This window comes from Rhinolophus sinicus, chromosome 2 (assembly GCF_057876585.1).
Source record: "Rhinolophus sinicus isolate RSI-liver-muscle chromosome 2, RSI-T2T, whole genome shotgun sequence".
In the NCBI taxonomy this organism is placed as follows: domain Eukaryota; kingdom Metazoa; phylum Chordata; class Mammalia; order Chiroptera; family Rhinolophidae; genus Rhinolophus; species Rhinolophus sinicus.
Window position 1 is genome coordinate 140,665,208 of NC_142502.1, and position 27,322 is coordinate 140,692,529.

A 27,322-nucleotide genomic window follows, 5' to 3' on the forward strand; every position below is an offset into this window, starting at 1 on the left:
ATATTTTTGTTTTACACAAATATATCTTGCATACTCTGATAAATGAAAAACAGTATTTTAGAATGATTAATTAGAAAGTTATTTAAAATTCAAATACCTGAGTTCTTTAAAAAGTTCAACATTCTGGTGGGTCATCAAATTGTTCAGAAGCCATTCAAGGCACCTGAAATTAAAACATGGAATTACATTATACACCATATATTTATGATTTATTAAGTAGGACTTACAGTTAAAATAAAAACAGAACATTAGTCTTGCTAGGACAAGCTCAATTTTTTTAATTTAACAATTTAAAATTTAGTATTACTTTTGTCAGCAGTCATTATGGGAATATTCCCTTTATATTAATAAGAGCATTTCTAATTGAGAAAACCTCATTTCAAGTTTGTGTTAAATGGTTTATGAAGGGGTTTACAGATTTCCATGACTGTCTTTATTATTTGAAAATGGGTACTGCAATTCTCAATTGTTAAAAACATTGTCAATAGTTGCTGATATGACATCTATTATGCTTACTACTTGAAAGAATCTGATAGAAAAATCTACTGGAAGGAGTGACCATAGTTTTTCTAAGCATGTATAACCCGCCCGTGATCACGTACAAAGACAACACTTTTGAGGAATTTACTAATTAGTCCAAATGTAAAAGAGGACTTTTAAATAACTAAATTCCATTCACTTATCCTTTTTTCTTTCTTTCTTATAGCTATACATTCTCTTCAGAAACCAAAGCAGCCAAATTCCCAAAAGTGGGATGGAAGAAAAAACAAAAAGGGTAACTCACTTTTTCTTTACAGAATCTAATCCATAGGTCCCTGCTGATGTGTAATAGCCACATACAGTTTTCACATTAATTGTTTCCTTCATTGTTTCACCACACTGCTGTATTAAACCATCCTGTAAATATAAATAAGCACTGGAAAGGCCCATTTCATGTGGGGAAAAATTAGGTCTGAATATGTGCTTTTATATATTAAAAAGTGAAAAAAAAAAAAAGAAAAAGAAAGAAAAGAAAGAAAGCTCATTAAGTGTAGCAAGCCTAAGTTTTTTATAAGTCCAGGAAAAATACTGGAAAAATTGAGCAAGTATTCAACTAAATACTTGGAGTTGAAAATGGAAGAGAGGGGGTAAAAGCAGTAAAAGGTAGAGATGAATATTGCTATTCTCTTTTTTTTCTATTCTTCCCCTCCCTGAGACCTTTGCAAATTTAAACATTATTCTGTCTGTTTTGCCAGTTCCTTTAGAATTAAGACCTCTTTACATAGTCAATTACTGGTAGCTGACTATGTGATTGATGGGCTAGGCAAGTAAACTATTAATCATCAGAAAGTGTTTATTAAAGTTTAAAATACCTATCAACAGCTAAGAGATGCACCTAAATCAAATATATTATTGTTTTACATTTACACTGAAATTTAATCTAAAAGGTTTATACAGAAGATCTCAAATGAACTAACATTATTCAATATATGGAAAGAATACTGCCACTTTTTACTCAAATTTCTGAAATATATTCATGCAAGTATATTATTAAGTTAAATAGGCAAGTCATAAAGATAATGAAGGAAGTGGATTTAGAACAAAACCAAAACAGAACTAAAGTTAGAAAATAAAGTATACTTAGTAGAAATAAATACTGAAAGGATCAAAAGATTTTAAAAATAAAATGACTTCATCCAAGTATATTTAACATAAACTATTAACTAATGCTTCAAATAAAACAGTATACAAATGCCACATAAAAGGGAACTTAAGTTTTTCTAAAGATCAAAATAAAACATTGACTCCATTAGGATTTTAAACTTACCTGGAAGTCATTCCAGACTCCTCCCCTTTCCTATTAATATCTCATCTGTCACCAGGTAAAGCTGGATTATCCCTGCTTAACCTCTCTGGTATTCAAGAGTTTCCTCTCCATTCTTAGTGCAATAGCTTATTTAGCTGACCTTACTGTAGAACCTTAATTTAGGCCCTCACTGGGATTATTGCAATAGGATTTATACTCTTCTTTCCTTCAATCCATTCTTCACATTGTTCCTGAAGCATTCTTTCTGAAACATAACTTTGTCTTTCCACTGATTAAAATCTTCCAAAAGTACTTACATATAAAGTCTAAACTTCTTAAAATGTACAGAGAGGACTTTCATGATCTGGCCTCTGCCTCTCTCTCTCCAAACCTTATATTCTATGCTGGAGCCATGTTCCACTCAGACTCTCTAATCCTCCATTTTCATATCTCTAGGTCTTAGTTTATTGTCTGAAATGCTCTTCCCTTCCCTTTCTTCTTACTTTGCAAAAGAAATATATTTTCAGTTTTCAAGACAAAACCTCAAACACAACTTCCTTCTTTGATACCACCAGGTTGAACTAACTGCTTTGTGCATCCACTAAATCCTACAGGATGTTTATTATCATACTATAATATTGGACAGCTCTTCCTTTACTTGGGTCTGCATATCAACCCTCCTTCCCCGACTTCACATTCATCATACTGTGAACTTCTTGAAGGTGGGGACTATATCTGAATTTACCTTTGGATCTTTATACCTAGTTTGGCACATCGCTCAATACAATTCTGATGAATGAACAAATCTGTCATTCTACCAATAGATTACATACATTTATGTAGTTTATACACAATTATTTCATAATTAAGAAAAAGTTTACATAGCAAGCACTGGATTTTTTCAAACCCATGAGCTAAATAAATTAGTAATTATAAGCTATCTGTTTCATAACAGTCAAGATAAGTCATTAATGAATAGAAATTTGTAAATGGACTTAGACAAGTAAATTTTGTCTACATTACAATCATTCTTATGTATCTACACAGAAATAGCTTGCATTCATCTTACATAGACATCATGACCCTTTCAGTCATAATAAATTGCTTTGGGTTAAGCATTTTAAGTGACATCACAAATGGCATATTTATACATTTCATTTTTATTATAAAAATTGTAAAAATTTTTGTTTTTGGAATAGATACTTCAAACAAAGATACAACTGTGATCCTTTGTTTGACTAATGTGCATACTTACCAACTGTAGCATACACGCTGCCGCCAAAATGGCAATAACTCGACTAGGCTTTATTAAGACATCATCTCGATACAGTGACCCAAATGCAACCTGCAGGGCTGAAAGCAAAAGTACACATGTAGAATGAAATAACTATCTATGTATAAGATTATTATAAAAATAACAACAACTGTCTGCACACACTAGGACATATGTCTAAATCTAATATGTACTTAAAAGGATAAGAGAAGTATCACTAATTAAAATGCTAGTAATGGTTACTGACTGATGATGCTAATTTAATAGTAATGCTATAAATTTCCATTTATTTTACCAAATCGAGTTGGATTCTTCTACATCTAATCTTGACCTTAGCAGTCGGAAACAGTTTTATAAAGAAACCCTGAGGAGACCAATCATTAAGTGCAGCACACAGACACAATGATAACCTCAGCCCTGGTGCTTTCAGTGCTTCCCCACTGGGAAGTGTGGAATAGCTCATGGTCCCGTCCATGCCCCACTCCCACCCAGCCACCACAGCTAGCTACGCCTGCTCATCCTTCTCTCCTTTGCTCCTCTCATCTATGCCCTACGTGATTTGCTTTATTAATGTTCTTAACTTTTCTCTTTGCCTATGTGGTTGAGTACTGGGTACTTCCACTTGGGCTATCAAAGAGGGAGCAAAAGGAGCACTGGAATATCAATTAGGAGAACTACAGTCTGACGTAGGTTCACTAAACTGCTCTGAGACCTAAAATAAGCCCCTTAAATCTTCTAGGCCTCAGCTTCCTCATCTAAGAACAGCTCTAAATCAATACTGATTATAAGATTTGTACCCTATTGTTCCCAGAAAAGGTCTTCATATATAGGGAATAATAAATATTATTTACCAGCTTTTTTATGTAATTAAAATAAATGGTCACACTTTTCCTTCCTTCACCCTACACCCTCCATATCCCAGGCAGATATTATTTATAAACATAAGTAAACAGATTGATTTGGCCCACGTGACTAAAAAGATTAGGGATAGGCAGAACAGAACTGATAAACTATGGAGTAAATCAATATAATGTTGTTGCCTTGGGGTATTAAATGGAGCTTTTTCTAGCTTACAAGATTAGAAGAAAATATTTACTTTCTACCAAAAGAATATAAAGGTTGTGTTTTTATGATTTTGCATAGTGGTAATAATTATGGTGGTGGTTACCTTCTACATCAATATTCTGGTCAGGAATCTCCAGTTCAATAATATTCATGCTGGATTCTTTCCAAGAACCACTGAACATACTAGAAAAGTAGCCAGACTTAAAAAAAAAGAAAAAAATCAACAATTATCCAGTACTTTCTGTCTTCCAAATTATTTCCCCATTTCTAAATTTAAGCCAACTGTCTTATGGAAACTAATCCATTCTACTATTTCAGAAGAAAAAGAATTGCCAAATGTCTATAGGAGAAAAGAAATTGAGATAAGGACACTTTCAGGTGTATCAAAATATTTTCAGTTTAGTACTAATTTAATGAAAACTAAACCAAATTCTCATATCACTATCTGAATTGCTATACTACTATTTGAACCTCATTAAGTTTTTACTTAGTTAAAAGAATTTTTGAGTAGATTACATGTATGTTTTCCTTCTGAATATTATAACTTTCAAACTTATAAATTTAAGTATCTCATAAACATATGACAACACACAAGGTTGAATATATAAAAATGTACTGAGGAAAAGAATAGACTAAAAGCTCTCAAACTGTTAAATCCTTTCTGCACCTCACTGGCTGTAAACGGTCCAGACCAGCCCCGAGCTGACATTAATAGGATGATCACCAAGAAATTAGGGAAAATCCAAAATTTAGTTTTATCTAATCAGAAAATTCCAGAATGGACCTGAATTCTTGGAAAGGTAGAAGAATGGATGAAGTCTTTAGTTACTTTCTAGATAGCACCTTTCTTATTAGATTTTGGAATGGATCAAATACAAGCTAATTTATTTAAAAAATTTTACTGAGTACTTAGCATATATAAGGCACTGTAAATATAGCATAAATAGCATAAAATAAAGAATAGCATAAATAAAACACATTGCTTTTGTCCTCAGGAGCTTCTATATTAGCATGTGGCTTGAGCTACAATCAATCTATTTCTCTTGAGAGGAAAAGCCTTAGCCAGAGGCATTCTCACCCTTAAGTTCACAAAACTGCTTTGAGATTCAAAAGAAAGTACAGTGGACCATATCCTCAAGTTGACACCAATATTCTGATATAGTCTCCAGGCTATCTATACACATTAAGGTGAAGCAAAACTGTTCAAAAAATTAATAAAAAACATTACGATGAAAACATTAGAAAAAAACTCCTTTCAAATATTTCTACTGAAAAATCTTAAACTATACTGTTTTACTGGTAATTATTGTCAAATGATGAAAAAGAGAAGGAAAATATAAGCTCCACAGGATAAGAACTGAATTGTTCACGCTATATTCCCAGTGCCTAGAACAATGATTTGAAGAAAGAATAGACAAATTTGATGAAAAAATAAGTGAATAAAATATTTGAGCCATTAGAGCAACATTTTCTTTTATTTTGAAAGTTTTGAATCTGTCTAATGATAATTAATATTTTCAGAACACAAATAAAAACGGTGTATAAGCTAAATGACTTAGGCTATATACTTTTTTGGTGTTATCTTCAATTTAACTGCATTTTCCAGCAGAGAAGGAAGAGTAAGTGTCAAGAACTTTCCATTCACATTTACTCTTAACTACAAAGCAACATTTCAGCTGAATTTACCCGATTAAAAAAATCACATGCAAAATAAACAAATTCAGCAATTTAAACGTTTTTCTCTGTAACTTTTTTCCCTTTTGTCAACAGAAGGCACTAAAATAAGCACTTTAATGAAATAGTGATTATTATTATAAAATAAAAAGGTATTGCTAAGCTGGTATGACAAATTCAAAATCTGTTTTCTAGACCAAACAAATCTTCACTAACAAGGTTAGCCATATTTCTAAGAAAACAAGGCTTTTTTAAATCAAGACAGGACTTACCCACTGTTCACGCAAAAGATTACTGTGAAATGCAATAAGAACATGACTTAAAAGAGTTTGAGTTTTTTTTACTCAATGACACAGACTAACTGGTGGTCACCAGAGGGGAAAGGGGATGGGGGGAGGTAGAAGAGGGTATAAAGGGGGTCAATTATATGGTGATGGAAGGAGACTAAACTGGGTGATGAGTGCATAATGCAATACACAAATGATATATTATAATACTGTACATTTAAAACTCATATAATATTATTAACCAACGTCACCCCATTAAATTTAATTTACAAAAAGTTTGAGTTTTTCTAAATGACTACCTTGGTTACTCAAATAGAAAAATAAAATACTTACTTGACATAAATATATTTTGTGTAAGCTCCATTCTTCTCCTAGAGCACATATTTTAATGTCACTATTTTCACCATTCAAAAATAATGTTTGATAAATATATTTGGATGTACTCTTTAATTTTTTCCTGTTAAAAGAAATGCAAATGTTATATATGTGGAAAACTGAATGTTTTACTCATTTTACATATAACTCAAAATACTCCTTTTGTTCAACTTTATTAAATAGAGCCAACTTGTGTAAAAGGACAGAGGGATGTTTATTATATATTTAAATCTGCTCATGTATGAAAGAGTACATAAGAAACTAACAATAGTGGTTATCCCTGGGATACTCTATTCCCAAGAAAGGTAATAGTGGGTAGATGGGGTAGCATGAGAGGGAGACCTTTCACTGTACATCTTTTTGCAATTTTTGATTTTGGAACTAAGTGAATTACCCATTCAATAAATAAGTCAGAGTAATTTTTACTTATTTCCTTATTTAGAAATCAGCACTATGGAGGATCTCAATACAATTGCAATAATACCACTACGCAACTACAAAATGGAGAGCATGAGCAAAAATTTCATCCATCCATTTAAAAATAATTTATATTTCATCTTATTTCGGTACCAAAGTATTCTAAAATCTAGTTAAAATGCCCCCGTCCTTCCCCCCATTGGACAACTGATTTGCAGCCTTAGACCAAAGGTTTTCAAAACTATGCTCAATGGAAAAGTGTCTTAGTGGCCACAAGGGACAGGCAAAAAGTGAATGCTGGGCATCCCAACCAAAGTTCAACCAGGGCAACATCACATATTTTATCTGTAAACATCTTGGATTTCTGTGTAAGATTTCATTTACACGAATTTTTTTTCTTTTTTTTTTTAAGTTTGATAATTATTGCTTGAGATGGTCCAGTAAATAAGAGAAGCCTTAGGTAGAGGCTGATTTCTGGCCAATCTTGACAGCTTTCCTAGTAGTTAAAAAAATTTAATCTTTTTAAAAATGAAGTAATTGTTTCGGATGGTATCTTGAACCAGTGTATTTAACATCTCTTTCCAACAGTCAGTAAAATTAGCACATGCTTTGGTGGTGGAGAGACTTAGATTTGAGTCCCAGTTTCACCCACAGCTCAGTTACCCCAGATATAAAGATACAGTAGCATCCACTTCATTGGGCTACTGTGAGAAATAAATGAGACAATGCAGTTTCCGGTTCCTGATAGCACTCTGCCCAACTTACATTAAAAGAATAAAAGTACAGAAAGGAACAAGCCCACAATAGTAAAAAGGTGAGGGTGAGCTTATCACCCGATGAGAGAAGTCTATGGATTTGGAAGTTAGAAAATAAATTGGAATGGAAAGAGCACTGAAACCCACAGTCCTAAAAATATCACGAAGGTCTAGGATGAAGGCTGAAGCCCATCTGCCTTTCAGAGCCCGCGTGCGCGTGTGCATGTGTGTGTGTTGGGAGGATGATGTCTCAGGGGAAACAAAAGGCAAAAGTTGGAAGTGAGGCAGAAAATGGGGAAACTTCTTCCCTTAATGGCCTTCTCCACTCTCTATGAACAGAGTATAAATAACTCAGGCACAAAGATTCCAAGGTTTTTCTAGAAAGAAACAGAACAAATCTATCAAGAAGACCTAAAACTTTATAGTGTTGGTGTTGGTGCCCAGACGACGCAATCCTCATTCTAGCTTATGGGAAATGCCTAGTAGCTCCCAACCTATTCACCTTAAATCATGGTCCCCAAACTGTGCCAAAGCACCTGGAGCACCACAGCAAACTCAGGTAAGCATGTGGAATATTTTAAATTTGAAGGAAACACAGCAACATCTTTCAGATACCCTGCAATCCACTACTATCAAGTTGTTTGGACCTAACTATGAGGTATTTCTTTAGAACCAGAGGCACCACCAAAAAAATTACTGAGGCACTAAGGGTATTGTAAACAAAAAAAGTTTGGGAATCTCTGCTCTAAAACAAAGCATGCCCCACTCATATCTAACTTAGTAGTCAGTCTTCTTACTCAAAGGAGAGGTTTAATAGAAATGGATCTAAGTACTCAAAAGAAAACACACCACACACCTCCACACCCCCCCACGCACAAACACACACCTCAGTTGCTCATTCTTAAATGTAAGCAGACAACCAAGGACCACCAAACCTGAGGAAAATTAGCAATATTAAAGATGATTAAAAGAAACTGGTCCGAGGAAACATAATTCAGGGAAAAGAGAACTTAAAAACAAACAAAAACACTCTTAATTAAAACATCTAGAGATCTGAGACTATTACATTTATAAAATAGCAGGACGCTAATAAAGGATTACTCAGAACAAGAAAAAAAAAGAGTTCTTAGACATTCAGTAAATGGTTACTGAAATTAAAAAGCCAAAAGAGAGGCTGAATGACAAAGTTAAGGAAATTTCTCAAACATAAACCAAAAAAGACTTAGAAAGGAAAAAAGAAAAGAGAAAGAAGTACAGCCCAAGAAATCCAAAATTCAGTTAAGAGGGGTCCAAGAAAGAGAATAAAGGAAATTATGGAAGAGAATAATGGAACAAAGTTTCTTCCAACAAAAGTAGTCTCTAGATTGTAAGTATACACCAAGTACCAAGACCATTAAAAGACCCACACTTAGCACATTCTAGTTAAATGCCAAAATATCAAAGAGAGAGAGAGGAAAAAAAAAGGTCACCTAAAAAGAAAAGAGAATTAGACCAGGATCGTATTTCTCATCAACACTGTGGGCTAGAAGACAATTCAGTAATATCATCAAAGATATGAAAAGTTATTTTAAATTAAATTTCCATACCCAGTCAAAGAATAAAGTGAGAGACTAAATTTACATTTAGATAAGCACAGATTACCTCCTTTTGTACCCTTTCTTAAGAAAATAGTTGAGCATGTGGTTCCCTAAAATGAGTGAGAAAGAAAGATATAGGCTACAAAAAACAGTGAGTCCCAGGATAAGTTCAGACCTAGAGAGCAATGGATCCAGATTGGAAAAGAAGGGTGGAGGGACCCAGGAGGGAGGCCTTGGGTTTAGAAGTGGAGTCCATACAGGTGTGTTTGGAAAAATAAAAAAACCCTGAAGATATGATGAAGGAAAATTATTCTTTTGTCAACAAAGAGGGTGTGGGGGGAGGCAGTCAGAAACTCTAGGAAAATAAAAAAGCAATAAAAAAAGGCATTATCTCAATAAGATAACAGGGCCTGGGAACAGGGCTGACTTAATGCACTTGACAGAATGTTAGAAAATTTCTCCAAGAGAAAAACAGAGTTGTGACATTGGGCCTATTAAGTGTGATTTATACCGTAGTCCTAGCACACGACTTGATTCTGCAGTGAACACTTTTTACAGTTATTGTAACAGATACTGTTTGCTAGATTTCACGTTTTAGAGACAATCTACGGATAAAACACTCAAGATCTGGTTGCAGAACAGCTGAGTTTGAACAGTCTTGTTAACATATAATAAAACATGCAGTTGACAAAAGGTATGAGGTGGAAGGTAGGCCTGGAAGCCAAAGCTTTTCATGGAGTAGCTGGCTGAAGTGGGCTAGCACACCAGACCACCTCAGGAAGCACATCAGTGCCAAAATTCTAGGTCTTAGTATTTGCTTGCTCCCTTCATCCACACTGGGCTAAATAAGCCAAGCATCTTCCATTGATATACTAAATTCCAATGTGCATTTTCTAATAAAGGTTTGCTTTAAAGACTTTCCACTCCAGTCCACTCATGTAGTCCAGGGGTTGGCAAACTTTTTCTGTAAAGATCTAGACAGTAAATATTTTCAGCTTTGTAAGCCAGACAGGCTCCAAGCAAGTTTTGTCGGCATGCTAGCAAGCAGTTTCCTGCTTGCCAGCCTCAGCCTACCACATCTAAGCAAATTTCTCCTCCATCTGATGGGCAACAGCCATATCTCATCCAACTTCTGAATCTCAGCTTGGAAAAGGTGACCCTATTCTAAATATGTTCCTTCCTTGGGAATTCTGTCTCAGCCCTAGTAGTAACCGCTCCCTATATTTTCTATTCCTGTATTTTTTAGAGATCTCTTTACCTTAGTGGTTTACCTTCAGTAGTTATTTCTGGTTACTTGCTAAAAATGGTTATATTAAATTTTCCCTGTTCAAATTACTGTGTGATTTCTTTCTTTTAAATAGGCCCTAGCACATATATTTCAATAATGTCATTAAATATAAGTGGCCTAAAAAGTAATTAAAATGCAGAGATCATCCTATTGGATGTAAAAAAAAAAAAAAGACCCAATTTATGCTATCAACAAGATACCTACTTTAAATATAAAGACACAGGTAAAAAGGGAAAGGATGGAAAAAGATACACCTTTTAAACACTTATCAAAAGAAAATGGTAGGGACTATCTCACCAGGGATAAAGAGAGGCATTTTGTAACGATAAGGGGAGTCAGTCCATCACGGAGACATAATATTTATCAAGTACTTCTGTACCAGGCATTGTGCATTGTATGCATTCTAATATTTGTCAAACCCTACAAATATTAGGCAAGTATTAGTGTCTCCATTTTACTTATGAGGAAATAAGGCTATTACGTGCAGAATACAGACTAGAACTCAGAATCTGAGCTGTTGGAACTACACTACGTTGACTCTTCAAAAAGGTAACCGAACAATTTGACAATGTGGATCCATTTTTGTGAATAAATACAAACCTTCTTACATAAAACTGTATGAAAGAGTTTATAAATCAAACTATTAACGTAAGTTATCTACAATGCTTTTATTTTACAATACAGAGGTTTGTGTCGCAAAAATTTTGGAATTAAAAAAAATTTTATTTAAAAAGTTACATGTGATCCCACTGATGACCTTTAAAAACAAACAGAGCAACCAGATTATGTGAAAACACATTCTACTTATAAACTGCATTCTAGTTCACAAGTAAATATCCTGGTTTTCAAATCTTCGAAAAAAAGTTAAGCATGCTGCAGCACAGCTTTACACATATCCACGGTCAATGCTCAAGCACTAGAGACTCTGCAAGACTGCTTCTAGGAAAGAACATACACGTACACTATTGACAAACTTTACCTTTACAGTTAAGGAGAACTGTGTGTAATCATTTCCCCGTCCACTGAGTGGACGACCACAGGAGTGCCCATCTCACAGACTAAATTTGCGTGTCTGTACTATTTCAGGCAACCAGATGCAAAACAACTTACTCTAGTGTCACCCACTCAGCGAGGACAAAGGTGTATTACGGGAAGACCAACCAGCCGGTCGTGTCTAAGGTTTAATTAGGCGCAAGTCTAGGCTTGGCGTTTCTCAGTTTCATCTTGGGTCTATAACATCACCCAGGCAGCGTCTGTGGTTTATAATCCCGGGCATCAGGCGTCTCCCAAGACGCTCCCCATCCGCCCTGCATCAGGCCGGCTCCCCCATTTACCCTGCCAAGGACACGTCTGTTCCGGAGAGGCTGAGAGCGCCGGGGCTCCCAAGCACACCGGGCGCCTGGCTCTTCCCCTGGCCGGGCCGCAGATGCCGCCCAACAGGTGCGGGCGCATCCCACCACGTACCTTCGCGGGGTGTTGAGGAGGCGCTGCTGCTCGTCCCCTTCCTCTTCATCCTCGTCTGTCTCGGAGTCGGGGTGACAGTAGCAGAGGGCCCCGCTGCTCCGCTTGCGTTTGCGGCTGCCCGGGCAATAATAGAAGCCGTGGCCGGCTGCTTCGCCGCCAGTCTCCAGCCTCCGGGCCGAGCCCCCCACCCCAGAACCGGGCTCCTGCTGGGCTCGCCCCTGGTGGCGCAGCACTCGGCTGCTCAACAAGCCCATGGGCCACAGCTCCCTGGGATTTCAGGGAGCGCACCTCAGGGAGCCCAGCGGACCCGGTCTCCCGCCATGACCCGGCTGCTGCCTCGGGTCTCCACCCAGCCCGGGTGCCTACACTGCCACCTTCTCACGCGCAGCCCCAACCGTCGCAGCGGACACTACCGCCTCCATCCTCCGCCCCGCCCGCCGCGTCTATCCGCGCGGCGCGTAAGGACCGCAAGACCTTAACCCCCTCCGCTTTCGCAACAAAGCGCGGACCGCAGCGAGCATGCGCGCGACGAGCCTCCGGAAGGGGCGGGGAAAGGTGGGTGTGCGTGGCGGGTGGAGCCTGCGCAGAACCGGCCGACACGGGGCCAGCCTCGCCGGGTCTTGCTGGCTCTCGTTCTACCCTAAATTTGGGGGCCCACCTAACTTTTAACGTTACTTCGCACTCCCCTTTGTGTTAACTAGACTGGGAATTACAGCTCATTCATTGTTTTTGCAAAGGTTTTTCTGAATTCCAGATGTCCACCGTGCCCTATGCTGTGCTAGGGGCCAGAAGATAGAGTGCTATTTGAGCTCTTCCTTGAAAGAGGCACGACGTGCTGGGGTCACGCACTGCAGAAATGGGGCTTGGCTTTCCGAGGGAAGAACTAGAAGGTGGAGCTTTGCTAAATCTTTGGATTTCTTAAACATCAAGTCTCCGCTCTCCTAGACGGATTATGGCAAACGTTCCCTGTACTCCTTTCCACCCAGCGACAGTGAGACGTCTGAATAGGGTCTGTACCGGGGATTGTCAGGGCTTAAAGTGCTTCTGGAGGCCCGAACAAAACTTACCCAAGTATCTGAGCAAATACTAAAGGTGTCTGCCTAGAGTATGCAGCCCTTGCTATGGAGTCTGGACAGCCAGCTTTCACTCCCTGACCCCCTCCCGCTACTTTTTAAATAAAATATTTATAATGAAATTATGTCTAATGCAATATTTTAAGTGAAATATTTACAATGAATTACTCAGAGTAATATGATATGGACCCACCACAACTATGATAAATTTTAATAAACAATTTATTATACTTGCTTTCATTCTTTTAAATAGATAGGTAGAAACTCCATCTCCATCTCAATCTGTCTCTCTTCCTCCCCTATAGTGACCACTAACCTGAGAATGGTGTATATTATTCCCATGCTTGTTCTTATACCTACACCTGTTAGCAATGTATTTTCTTTTTCATGCTTAGACATATAATTAAATGGAATTATACTATACCTATCATTCTGCACATTTAGCCTCTCAAAATTATACTTTTGAGACTTATCCAACAGACAAATCTCTTGTTAATTTTCACTGCTCATTGTGTGACTAACCCATGATTTGTTTATCCTTCCTCTTACTGAGGAATTAGGTTGTTTCTACTTTAATGCTCTTAAAGAGCAGTAATGAACACCATGTGCAAGAGATTCATCAAGTGGATTCCCAGAAGTGAAATTTCTTGGGAACTTTCAACTTTAACTGTTGTCAAATTGCTCTCTGAGATGACTGAACCAATTTATACTCCCATCAGCAGTATAGGTAGTTTGGGTGACCCAGTGGACTGGTGTTTGACACCCTGAGAAATCTGAAGCAAGAGGCTAGCGGAGGCAGTTTAGGGGAAGGAGTAGGAGAAGACCAGAGAATGACTGCTGCAAGAGGACCATTCTGCATGGCCAGAATTTGTAGGCGCAAAGGATGTGCAAGTGTTTACCACAAAACAAGTGTGGGCACCATAAGACATCCTGCTGAGGATCACCTAAGAGCCTGTGCAAGAGGCCCAGGTGGAAGGACAGACTTCAGCACAGACAGCCTGAAGGTATCATCTAATGCCTAGGGGCTGAAAAAAGAGAACTGCATTTGCCTTGCCAGAGGAACCGAATATGAGTTCTTCCCTGGTGGATTGATAAAAGAAACCAGGAGAGTGCTCACAAGAATCAGCTTTAGACATCTGCCAACGTCACACAGCGCTGACCATCAACAACCACAGCACTGACAGGTAAGAACTTTCCGGCTCCCCTTTACTGTCCTCCCTCCTCCTCCTGCAACCCTGTCTAAGTTGGGGGTGGTGGAGGGTAGGGTATGGAAGAAAGCCTGGGTTCAGAAAGAAGAGAAACCCACCATAACCCCTTCCCCAAAAGCCAGCTTCCTGTTGGCAGTAGGCCAGAGCTGAATGAGAGAAGCCTCAACTATAAATCAAGTTTGGAATTTTGACTGGACATATTAATTACCGAAATGACACTGTTTTATGACCTTAAGAGACTGTACAATAGGACTTTTTATAATCTAAGAATGACCAGAAAAGTCATGACTCTATCCTCTATCTGAATTTTCATCTAAAGACAGAAGAACTAGGCCCAATGAATAAATAGAAATGGACAGTAGGAGAGAAACACAAAGTTGCTTCATAATTGTATTCCAACGTGATGCTTGTTCAATATTAACAAACATTCCCTTAGGGTGGCTTTATCCTCCCCTCTAGAAAGCTTCCAGTCAATAAATGCAATTTGTTTTAAAATTTTGGCTAAGCCATATATAATTTAAAGAGAAAGCTACCAAAAACTTTGTGATGCTTCCAAAGCCAAATGAAGTTGATTTGGAAATTCAATACTCTTCTGTGTAGGTACCGAAGCAACCGTACTGTTTCCTGTAATTAACTGAAATGACTAAGTATTCACAGCAATAGTTTTCACCAATAGCTCAAGCACTTATAATAGGCAAGTAGAAACAAACCAAAAAACAAATCCTTATATTTCACCCACCAAAGTACAATAGGTATTATATAATGAACAAAAAGGACAAATATTTAATATAAATGTTCTACTTAGTAGAATGGAGAGCATCACTCATTTTCAGAGAATAAATTATATACATTATTTTATATCATTAAGTAGTAATATCATTTGGTATATGTGAGCATTAGTCTTACAGCAGCAGGTGCACATAAGACTAAATATGTTATTTTTTCTTAATGTTGTAGTTCCTAATAGAAACTGAATAACACAAGTCCTGCAAAAATACCTCCTTTCAGGGTCTAGGATGAAAAAACTCACAAATGAAAAAGTCAGAGAAAGAATATACCTCATTTTAAAGACACCAAGTTTTATTAAAATTATTTTTCCATGTTGTATACAAACTGAACTTTGGAATTAAATCGAGATATACCGTCAGAATAATTCTAGGGTTAAAAGGCACAGTGCAAATGTAAATTACTGCAAATCAACAAAATCCAAAATAACTTAAAAAGTTATTTTTAGCACAAAAAATTTCCTTTTAAGTACAATTCAGAGCATCACAACATCACCAGAATACCTGGTTTGACACTTAATTTTTTTCCATTCATCTTCAAGCTGGATTAAGACATTAACCATAATATTGTGGAATGTTCAGCATTTATGTTTGGTAACCACACATATATGATCTGTATAAGCAGTTAGAATTTCATTTATTCAGACAAGTTGGTGATTTTGGTATACTCCAACCTGGAGAGAGTAAGTGATCTTAACATAAAATGTGATAGAGGAAGTAACTCACACCAAATTTAGTAAAGTTTAACTAACGTTATTGACAAAACCTAAACGAAGGACATTCGTGGATGCTTTCAAACTATATGAAATAGCAAATTGGATAAATATTCTTACTAACTAGATGCTCACAATTTCAAATCAAGAAATTACTAGCCACTCTAAAAACAGAATCAGGGAAGAAGAGTGATTTTAGAACAGACTTCCAGTCTTCCATTTCAATAGTTTTTCACCAAGAAGAAAACATGGAGTAATTTAATATATTCCAATTTCTGTGAAACACAAATGAGGAAGAGGTCTGTTAAAAACATGGAGTACATTATTATTTCTAATTTTAAATCTCCTCTTAGGTTTTATAAGCTTTGAAATGCCAAGTACCGCTTTAAAACATCATAATGAGTAATTATAGATGAATAATAATACAGAAAGTGTACATCCTAGGAGGCATCTGTAGGCGTTTTAATTTGGAAATAAGCATTCTGAGATCATGCTAATAGCGATGTAGAAAAAGGAAGTTAAAAAAAATTCAAAGTTTTGGGAATCCTCTTATCTTTCCTGGATTTCATTTTAATCATCTCCACCACAGAGAATAAGCAGCACTTTCCTGTAGTCTCCAGATGTGTCACCCTAGAGGACAAGGAAATCAGTTACAGTCAGATAAATGGATTTTACTTATTTACTTATTTTTCATTAAATTTTATTGGGGTGACAATTTTAGTAAAGTGACATAGATTTCAAGTGTATGGTTCTGTAATACATCATCCATATGTATCACATTGTGTGTTCACCACCCAGAGTCAGTTCTCCATCACCATGTATTCGATCCCCTTTACCCTCATCTACCACCCTCCTCCCTGAAAAATGAGTTTTCAAATGGAATACACAGCTCAAAATCATCTAGGTTAACTTTCTTAAGCTTGTCTACATTTTTCTGAGATTGTTTTTTTAATCACGTGTTATTTTTATTACAAAAGTAATTCTTGTTTAATGGAGAAAATAAAGACATAAAAGAACATAAAAATCATCCATAATTCCACCAGCTAGAGATTACTATTCTTAACATCTTGGTTTGTGTATATCCTTCTAGACTTTTTTCTATGCAAGTAGATTCCTATGTGATGGGACTGCAGTATTCTTCTGTATTCTGTTTTACTTAATATAGCCTGAATATTTCCCTATTTTAACTCATTAAATGTTCTTCTACAGCATCATTCTTTAATGATTACCAATTATCCACTGCACACAGGTAAAATAATTTATTGGATCACACCCCCATTGTTGGATACTTATGTTGTTTCTAATTTTGTACTCTTATAAATACTGCTGCAATAAACATAGTTAAATTTTTGTGCATTTTCTTGATGATTTACTCAGAATAAATTTTCACAAAATGGCAATTACTGGATAAATGATCATGCATTTTCTTAATGCTTTTGATGTGGGTTGCAAAATAGCCTTCCAGAAGGTGCTATGATGTCTACAAAGAAATTTTATGGCTGAATTAACAGATCAATTTTTGTTAGTGCTTCATGGGCACTAGAAAAGATGGAATCTGTTTATAGGGTTCAAAGGTTTAATATTTATCTATTAAAATAAACCTTAATATATCCTTGTTTATACTTTGCCTCACTGATCTGCCAAAGAATAAGAATATGTTAAAGTCTCCCTAGCATAGTATTTCCACCAGTGTCTTCTTTCAGAGCATCAAGTTTTTTATTTATATATTTGAATACATACAATTTGGCACCTAAAGTTTCATGAGAATTTACTCTGTTGTAAATTCCTGCCTTTATTGATACAAAGTGATCCACTTTCTCTTATTTAATGCTTTTTCTCTTTAAATTCTTTTTTTTACTTATAGTGTAATCTCTACTTTCTTTTTTGAATTTGTCAAATGTTTTCTGTACTTCTTCCTTATAAACAACATGGAGTTGGATTTTATATTTTTACCTTATCTGAGAGTTTACTTATTTTTATTGTAACTTAACATTTTTACCTTCTGTCATTTTTTTCTATTATTTACATATTTTATATTTCTATTATGATCCTTTTGACAATTGTTATTGAATGGGCAATACATTCCTTATTTTTAGTCTTTCCAGTGTTGTGTGAATGTGTGTATGTGCATATGTTTACATACTTACATATATAAACATTGTAATATAAATTTACTTATATTGATGTTTCTCCAGGGCAATACATATTTTTGTACCCCATCATTTTAGTGTCTATATAGTATTACATTGCATGGATTTTCCATAATTTATTTAAGTCATCCCCGATTGGTTAATAAAAATAATTATAATAAATTATACACTATAAAAGTATGTCATATTATTCAAATATAAATTATGTAAAACAATGTAAATAACAAATAATGCTACAGTGAAAATATAATATTTACTGTACTTTTCACATTTCATAAAGCAATTTTATTCAGATTCTTTCATAGATTTTTAAAAATTGTGGTAAAATATATATTATATAATAAAATTTGCCTTTTTAGCCATTTTTAAGTGTATAATTCCGTGGCACTAATTACATTCACAATGTTGTGCAACCTTCATCACTATTTCCAAAACCCTTATTTACATCACCCCAAACAGAAACTTTGTTACTAGGAAGCAGTAATTCTCCATTTCCTCCTCAACCCTTGCCCCTGGTAACCAAAATCTATTAATACTTTCTGTCTCTATAAATTTACCTATTCTATATATTTCATGTAAGTGAAATCATACAGTATTTGTCCTTTTGTCTGGTTTATTTCACTTAGCATGTTTTCAAGGTTCATCCATGTTTCAGAAACTTCATTCTTTTGATGTATGTATATACCACATTTTGTTTATCTGTTGATGGACAAAGGTTGTTTCCACCTTTGGCTATTGTTTACATTGGTGTACATGTATCTGTTTGAGTCCCTGTTTACATTTCTTTTGAGTATATACCTGGGAGTGGAACTGCTGGGCCATATGGTAATTCTATGTTTAACTTTTTGAGGAAGCACCATTTTACATTACCACCAGGATTGAATGAGGTTCCAGTTTCTCTATATTCTCACCAACATTTTTTCTTTTTTTTTTTTTTTAAAAAGATTATATTCATCCTAGTATGGTATTTCATTGTGGTTTTGATTTGCATTTCCTAATAATTAATGATTTTGAGCATCTTTTCATGTGCTTATTCCCCATTTGTGTATCTTCCTTGGAGAAATGTCTATTCAAATCCTTTCTTGTTTTTAAGTTGGGTTATCTTTTTGTTATTGAGTTATAGGAGTTCTTTATAAATTCTGGATAGTAAGCCATTATCAGATGTGATTTGCCAATAGTTTCTCCCATTCTGTGGGTTAATGGACTTTTATTTTCTCTAAAGAAATTCCTAACCATATAATGGCTAAGTAAGAGGTAGAGTTCATTTTTTAAACATTTATTGCCAGTTGTCTCCAGAAAAGTTAGACCAGTTGATAGTCCTTCCATAAGAGATGATGAGTTTTCCCCAAGCTGTTCCCAACGCTGGTTATGAACTCTATAAATTTTGTGAAGGTATTAGGTGAAAAGTGATGACTTGTTTTTATTTGCAATTCATTGAATATTAGTGAGATTGAACATTTTTTATAAATTGAATATTTGTTTCATCTTTTATGAAGTGCATGTTTAATATCCTTTGCCCAGTTTTCTCTTTGGGTTTTTCTCTTTTTTCTTCGTGATTTGTAGAAGCTCTTAATATAGGGATATTAACTCTATATGTTACAAATATATTTTCCCGTAACTTCATTAGGGTCATCCTTGAATCTTTAAAGTCTTTCACTTACAGTTAGTCATACTTTAGCTCTGCAAAATAAAGTTACCTCATAGGCTGTACGGAAATGGAAACAAGTTCCTGAATAAATAATGCTACCATGAAAATCTGCAGCTCAAATCACCTCGTAGTGGTACCTCTCCAAGGTCTCAGTGGGATTCAGAGTATTTAACTCACAGATCAAACCCTGATTTGAAGTTTGTTGTGTAGGCATCACCAGCTTCTAGGGAAATGGGTCCTGACTTCATGAGACACTTCTGGCTTCCTCAAGAAGCAAAATCCCAGTAATGAAGGGTTTTCAGGAATGTGAATCATTTGTCATCACTCCCATGCCATGTTGGGATGCCTAGAAGTCTGGTACCAGGTAAAGAACAGCAATCCAGGATAACTCACATGCTTTCCCATATTTTCAACATACCTCAGCTGGCCCTGGATAGGGTTCTGGATGACTGATTCAGTTTGCTTATTTCTCATTGTAAGCAGGTAGACCAAGAAACTATACTCTTAAACATATTCATTAAAATATAATCTTTCTGTCTGGGGTCAACCTGAAATAATTACTATATTTACAAGGCACACATTGCCAGGTTCTAACCTGGCAGAGATTTAAATATCTGTGTGAAAGGAGAAAGACTGGAAATACTGAATTAGAGTACCACTTTTAAAAGGTATGCTATCAGCCAAGGAGAGGATAAGAAGTGTCTAAGTACCCAGGTCAGAACCCCAGCCTTTCATCAGAGCTTTCCCCTGGGCAAGGCTCGGCTCCCATGTCGTACCTTGATGAAGGAGTATAGAGACTTTCCATAGAGCCTCTTAAAGTTTGCACGGATGTCCAACATATCAATTTCCGCCCGAGAAACCATTACTCTGATAAGGGTGTCATCATCAGTGCCCAAGCCCTAAGGAAGAAAACAAGATGCCCACATGTAAGACTAGCTGGTTTCCAGATAGTGCAGTTCTTTAGTCTGTCAAGACAAGACGACGGACAACTCTCCTGGTTGCTGCCCTTTGTACCTCCACCATAGAGACCTGTGGAATATCACTCCTCACGATGGTGTTCAAGGCTTTCAGCAGCTTACTTTTCCAACACATCATGTTCTGACCAGAGGAGACCACTCTGTGTCATTCTAGAGACATACCCTGTATTCTCCAGCCTGTCTGTAAGAGGCATACTCTGTATTCTCTTACTTGCAATGATTCTTTCCTCCGATGTCATCCTTCCCTCCCCAACCTTACCAAAATCCTCTGATATAAAACTTCCTTTAAGGTCCTGCTCAAACATAATAACTTTTATTCTTTTCTGATCCTCACTGAGTGTCTGCTAATAATAACACTAGACATAACTATATAAAAGAATATAAAAACTATATAAAAGAATAACTATATTCTTTTCTGATCCTCATCCCCTAAACAAACAAATGGTGGGGGAAAAATACCCTTTCCCCTGTGTTGCTACCATATTTGGATCCTCAACTATTGTATTACATTCTGTTTTGTTCTTGTTGGTGTTTTGCACATACCTGCTCCCCTTCAAAGCTAGAAGTTCTTTGAGAGCAAGGACTACATTTTGACCTTTCTTGCACCTCCCATGGTTCCCAGCAAGGGTGCCTGCACAGAGTACTGTGCAGGCTTAGGAGCTTGGGATCTGAAACCGGACTGCCAGTTGTTGCATCCCTGCTCGTTTACGTCTTCACTGAGGACCGTGGGCAAATTGCGTATCTTCTTTATGCCTCAGTTTTCTCATCTGTAAAATGGGGGTGGATAACAATACTTGCCCCATAAAGCTGCTGTGGGGATAAAATTAATCTGTATATATAAAGCATTAGGAACGATAATCATACATTATAAGTACTCAGTAAATATTATCTAGTGTTATTATTAGCAGACACTCAGTGAAGTATTTAATAAATTGAACTATTTCAGACTGATTTTGGCCAACCTGGGGGATATAAGTAAGCTTTGAAGGTGGACACAAGACATATCAGAGACATTCAGATGCTAAAAATTAGGCCATTTACCTTCATAGATTTATAAAGCCTTTCCGCAAAATATGCAGATTTGTTCCTCATGCACTTTACTGTCAAGAGATAAAAAACAGAAATGAAAAGATTACAGATAAAATATCTGAGAAAAAAGTGACAGTTCCTTCTTTCTATAAGGTATGAAGTAGTGTCTCTCAATGCTTTATCAGAAACATTTTAGCCAAACAATGTTTTATGAACATAGGCGATATTGAAAGCATTTTCACAGATGGGAAGTACCCTCAGTTTATTGTCAACTTCCTGGAGAAATGATTAATAAAGGCCATTAAAGCCAAGGGTAGCATATGGTTTCAAAATGATTGCCATCTCTACCATTTGTTCTAACCAGACTTGCAAGATACAGCTCGTATGGATTATCTTTCCCATGTCCTGAGATATAAAGGCACAGAGGATATAAAATATATAAAGCCACATGGTATAACAACAATCAGGTTATAGATAATATTTCTTGTTTAAAATTTTGGATCATATCATGAGTGCTTTAAACAATTTTTTTCATCCCTGAAAAAAAAAATTCTACATCCCATGACAACAAACTGGTGACAAGGAGGAAAATCTGTAAGCACTTGTTTCTCTACTCTCCACCCCTTAACAGCTTACCTATGGCCAGCAGGGCGTCTTCAAAGCTACCAGATGTTTCAGATTTAATACTCTGTTCAATATCCTTCTGTGATATCCTTTTGTACTCATCAAACACTACAAACAATAACAGAATGGAATTACAAATAATAAAAAAAAGAATAAACTAAAATTTATGGACAGAATGAACATCTTTTAACTAGACCGCACTATGTATTCTTCAGCATATTTCAAGAGGAAACTAATTAGCAATGTGGGTGAGAACCCGGAGGTGTATGGTAAGTGGAAAGGGCCGGAGGAGAGGAGGACATCAGGCAAGTCCTTTCCCTTATCGGAGACCCTGCTTTCTCACACAAAATGGAAATAACCTCTGGAGATTTGCTTTTCTCATTGTTTCCTTAATAAGCTGAATGTGTCTTTTTGTAATTTTTGGCTTTGGCAATCACCTATGTATTCATCTTCCTTTTGGCTCATCAAAACTAGAGCAATTCAACTTCTTCAAAACTGCCGTCACATTTGATAACAGCTGGTTGCATCTTTTAATAGACTTTAACATAATTACATTTCTTTTTTTTTGCCAAGTATTTTTTAATGTGATGAACATATTTTCCTCTCTTGCTGTTTCCTGGAGCCTTCTTAGAATGGATATGTTTTACTTATCTTCTTAACATCACCTTCTTTGGTGTGCTGCCATCCCCAACAGTATGATTCTCGCAGGGCTGTCAATCCAGGAACAACCCTGCCCCACAACATACACCATAAGCTCTACCAAATGAGGGAGCAGTTCACCCATCAGGACCAGTCAGTCTTACCCTCCTAGGAATTTTTTAATCGAGTAGATCATGGGGATGGCCAAAAACACTGAGTCATCTTTAACTTCAGAAAACACAAGAATCATATGGGAAACCTGTTAAACTTCATGGGTGTCCTCTCAGAGGTTCTAAGTCAGCCAGTCTGAAGTAGGGGTTCATGAATCGGCATTTTTCATGGAGACCAGACTTAGGGAAACTCTGCCTTAGAAATAAAATCCATGACTCCTACTGAGATCCCCAGAACTGCTTTGATTTCTGTTCTTCCTGGAGTTGTTTAGCTCTCCCTTCAATGCAATGAGCCACCAATATTTTTCATTTTCCCTCTAGTCCAGTTCTATATTTCCCTTTTTTTAAAAAAACAAAACTTAAGTTGGAGTCAGTGTATGAGTGAACGTTTAAATTAAAAAAAAATTATTACAATAAAAGATACGTTGCCATTAATCCCCCTGAAAATATTTTCCTTTATTTCGAACACACTTATCCCATCATTCTTGCCACTTTCTGAAGCAGTTCTAGAAGTCCTGTTTCGTGACTGTCTTTAGTTGCACTGTCATGGCTGCCCTGATGTCCCGAATTGATTCAAAACGTTTACCTTTCACGGTCATTTTAACTTTGAGTAAGAGCCAGAAGTCTCACAGTGCCAGATCTGTTGAATAAGGTGGATGAGGACACACCATAATGTTTTTATTTGACAGAAACTGCTTTACCAGAAATGATGTGTGATCATGGAGCTTTTCAGTTGTGATCACAAAATGCAGTGAATGCCGCTGCCGAGTGCCATCCAATGGAAAGGCAGGGCTCTTCAATTCGGGAAGCACCAAGTCAAACCTTAGTAACAGTATGTGACAAGTTTCAACTTGTTCAGTACAGTCAGTGGGGTGTGAGCTATGGTTGAGAGAAGGTATGTTTTAAAGTGTGCTGTAAATCATCTTCCATCATGACAACGCTCCATGTCACACATCGCTTCTGGTACAGCAATTTCTGTCAAATAAAACCATTACAGTGTATCCTCATCCACCTTATTCACCGGATCTGGCACCGTGTTACTTCTGGCTCTTTCCCAAAGTCAAAATGATTCAGGACATTAAGGCAGCCAGGAGAGCTCAACTAAAGACACTCACGAAAGAGGACTTCCACAACTACTTCAGAAAGTGGCAAGAACGATGGGTTAAGTGTGTTCGAAGTGAGGGGGAGTATTTTGAGGCAGAGTAATGGCAATGTGTCTTTTACTGTGATAATTTTTTAAAAATTTAAACATTTACCATATTGTTTGATCACACCTCGTATATTGCTTGGAATAAAAAAAATCTAATTGACACATTTTCTAAGCCTCAGTTTTTTCCACTGTAAAAGGGGGGAAATGATAGCTGCTCCATTGGAATATTGAAACAAACAATATTTACAGTATGCTTAGCACTGCACATAGAATATAGCGTATTAGCAAAACCTCAGTTTTTATGAATCGTCACTATTGTTGGTTGGTAAGAAACTCATGAAGTTTTCTTCATACAAAGAGTGCTTAAAAGATTTTCTTCCAGTGACTTACAAGCATATAGTATTTTATAACTGCCTAACTACTGACTTGCGCCTGGACGTGAAAGTTGCAAATGGATTTGCATGAAATCGGCTTCTGAGGACCTGCAGTTTTCGGAAAGTACCACCAGGGGGAGACTTGTGTTATTAGTAATTCGGCCAGGGAAGGCAAATTAGAAGCTGAGTCAGAAAGTGCATCAGATAGTGGCCCATGACATTTATTAACAGGAGTAATCACCTATTTCTTGTCACTGTGGAATATCTGAAATAATTGCAACTTCCAATGTGTTGTAATTTTCAACTACTTTATGTTTTCAATTTAGAAAACTCATTCTTCTCAAATTTCCTACAAGTTTTGTAAATTGTGTGTGATTATAAGGGCACAGTGGGTCTATAAAATTATGACATAGCATAAAGACTTAAAGAGCTTATAAAAAAGATGAAAGATCTTATTAAACCTTTATTGCTGTTTACAAGAAGAAAATAAACCTGACAACGAATATTGTACAATTGTTTATCTTTTCCCCAAAGAAGTTAAAGGCACTTTATGAAGACAAGCATTATCAGAAGCAAATTAGAAACATTCCACATAGGAAATAAAACTTGAAATTATCCACTATTCGTCTGATGCAACATCTCCCCTAAAGAAATCACTTCTACTAGTTTTACAGCTTGGATGTTAAACGGGAATAAATGTCAACCAACATTTTTATTTTCCTGCTTGCTGATGTACTGAAAATGTTTTTTTATGTAATTAAATTTAAATTGAGCTGCTTTAGAAAAAGGACTATGAAGGTCAGTTTCCTGTAAATAGGAATGCCAAACTTCTATGAATACATTGTGTATCTGCTAATTATTCATGATTAATCTTTCAGAAATTGGCCCTCATGCACGTCGTTGCGTTGCACTCATACATTTCCGAGGTAAGATATGTAAGACAGATCAGGACAACCAGTTCTTTGTATCACGTACAGGGGAAAAGGTTATCAATTAATTATGGGCAATATAGTTTTCAGTGTCTTTTAAACAGTTTCTTTGGAAGACGAGGCAAGTGCCTTACCGTGCAACAGATGATTTCTATTCCGGGAACAGAGAACAGTTAGAAATTTCACCTCATCTGTCCCCCATTTCTTCTCTCCAGCCTCATAAAGGTCCTGAAGCCAAACAAAGCACAAATTTAAAACACCATAGAGAAAGTGCCAGGACATATCCAAATATTTCCAGAATTTCACAAAGAGTTGAGCTGGCTTAGTTTTATGTTGTTGGTGATGAAGCTGGAAGCGGTATTGGCGATGCGTGGTAATGACTTAGGATTTTTCCTTAGGTATAAGGCTAATGGTACCCTAGCCTTAGGGGCATACACCAGCAGCTCTGTACATGCAGAGTACATAGTTCTACCTTAAGAGTTAAAAGGAATGTTAAAGAGTTAAAAAGAAGACTTGGGCTGTCCCATACAGAAGCCATTGACTGCATGTGGCTATTTAAATTTTAATTAAATAAAAAAATGAAATAAAAAATGAAATTCAACTCCTCAGTCATACTAGCCACATTTCAAGTGCTCAGTGGCCATATGTGGCTAGTGGTTACCATCCTGGACTGGGCAGATGTAGCACATTTTCTACATCACAAAGTTCTATTGGACAACACTGCTCTTGAATAATCTGTGATTTGTTCGGGGCTACAGAAGGTCTCACAGTAGAACCAGGACCCATCAGTAATCGCTTCTATTCCAACCAGGTAGGAATACAAGAATTTGATTCTGGTCACTTTAACTTCATTATTTATAAATCAAAACTACTGTACATATCATCTCACACCCATTAGGATGGCTGCTATTAAAAAGAAACAGAAAATAACAAGTGTTGATGAGGTTGTGGAGGAACTGGAATTCTTATGCAATGTGGGTGAGAATGTAAAATGATAGAGCCTCTATAGAAAAAAGTATGGCTGTTCCTCAAAAAATTAAAAATAGAATTACCACATGACCCAGAAATACTATTTCTGGATATATATCCAAAAGAATTGAAAGCAAAATCTTAAGAAGATATTTGCAAACCCATGTCCATAGCAGCATTATTAACAATAGCCAAAAGGTGGAAGCAACCCCAATGGCCATCCACACATGAATGGATAAACAAAATGTGATCTATACACACAATGGAATATTACGTAGCCTTAAAAAAGAAAAGAAATTCCTACATGTGCTACAACATGGATGAACCTTGAGGATATTATGCTAAGTGAAATAAGCCAGACACAAAAAGACAAATATTGTATGATTTCAGTTATAAGAGGCATCTAGAGTAGTCAAACTCATAGAAATGGAAAGTAGAATAGTGGTTGCCAGTGGCTGGGGAGAAGGGAAAATGAGAAGTTGTTAAATGGGATTAAGAGTTGCAGTTTTGCAAGATGAAAAAATTCTGCAGATTGGTTGCACAATGCGCATACAGTTAACTATTATACTATTGTTAACTACTGAACTGTACCTATTCTTTCCTTTAGGGTAAGCTTCGTCCCAAGAACAGGTAAAATGGACTGGTTAAATAATAGCCTCTCTATATTTAAAATTTTCTACCCTTTATAAGTATTTACTACCAAATTCTACCTACTCTGATCATTCTCATCTCAAACTCATTTATTTTCTTCTATCAAAATCCAGTTATAATACCCAGAGTCTGCAAATGATATCCTTGCTGCTGATGCAAATTAAAGAGCAAAGGTGGACAAGGTTTCCTACTGTCTTATCCTGGAAGAACTGAAACCTTGGCTGGAGTTATTTTTAAATTCCTTGTCTCTTGCTAGGACTTGGAAGATCCAG

General features: G+C 36.4%; 2 protein-coding genes across 3 annotated transcripts in view; both read right to left on the bottom strand.

The window, feature by feature from the left end:
• GMCL1 (germ cell-less 1, spermatogenesis associated) overlaps positions 1-12,464 on the bottom strand; it is a 34,809-nt gene extending 22,345 nt beyond the window's left edge. Inside the window, exons 1-6 of the mRNA XM_019718526.3 lie at positions 11,962-12,464; positions 6,419-6,542; positions 4,228-4,324; positions 3,042-3,139; positions 785-897; positions 98-163 (exon numbers count right to left, since the gene is read on the bottom strand). Coding sequence (XP_019574085.1) covers positions 98-163; positions 785-897; positions 3,042-3,139; positions 4,228-4,324; positions 6,419-6,542; positions 11,962-12,215 — 752 coding nt within the window. The 5' untranslated portion in view covers positions 12,216-12,464. The remainder of the gene's footprint in view (positions 1-97; positions 164-784; positions 898-3,041; positions 3,140-4,227; positions 4,325-6,418; positions 6,543-11,961) is intronic.
• A 2,837-nt stretch (positions 12,465-15,301) lies between these two features.
• ANXA4 (annexin A4) overlaps positions 15,302-27,322 on the bottom strand; it is a 54,093-nt gene continuing 42,072 nt past the window's right edge. For both annotated transcript variants that reach the window (XM_019718517.3, XM_074332113.2), the window contains exons 9-13: positions 25,565-25,658; positions 22,181-22,276; positions 21,557-21,615; positions 20,315-20,437; positions 15,302-16,370 (exon numbers count right to left, since the gene is read on the bottom strand). In XM_019718517.3, coding sequence (XP_019574076.1) covers positions 16,311-16,370; positions 20,315-20,437; positions 21,557-21,615; positions 22,181-22,276; positions 25,565-25,658 — 432 coding nt within the window. In that variant the 3' untranslated portion in view covers positions 15,302-16,310. The remainder of the gene's footprint in view (positions 16,371-20,314; positions 20,438-21,556; positions 21,616-22,180; positions 22,277-25,564; positions 25,659-27,322) is intronic.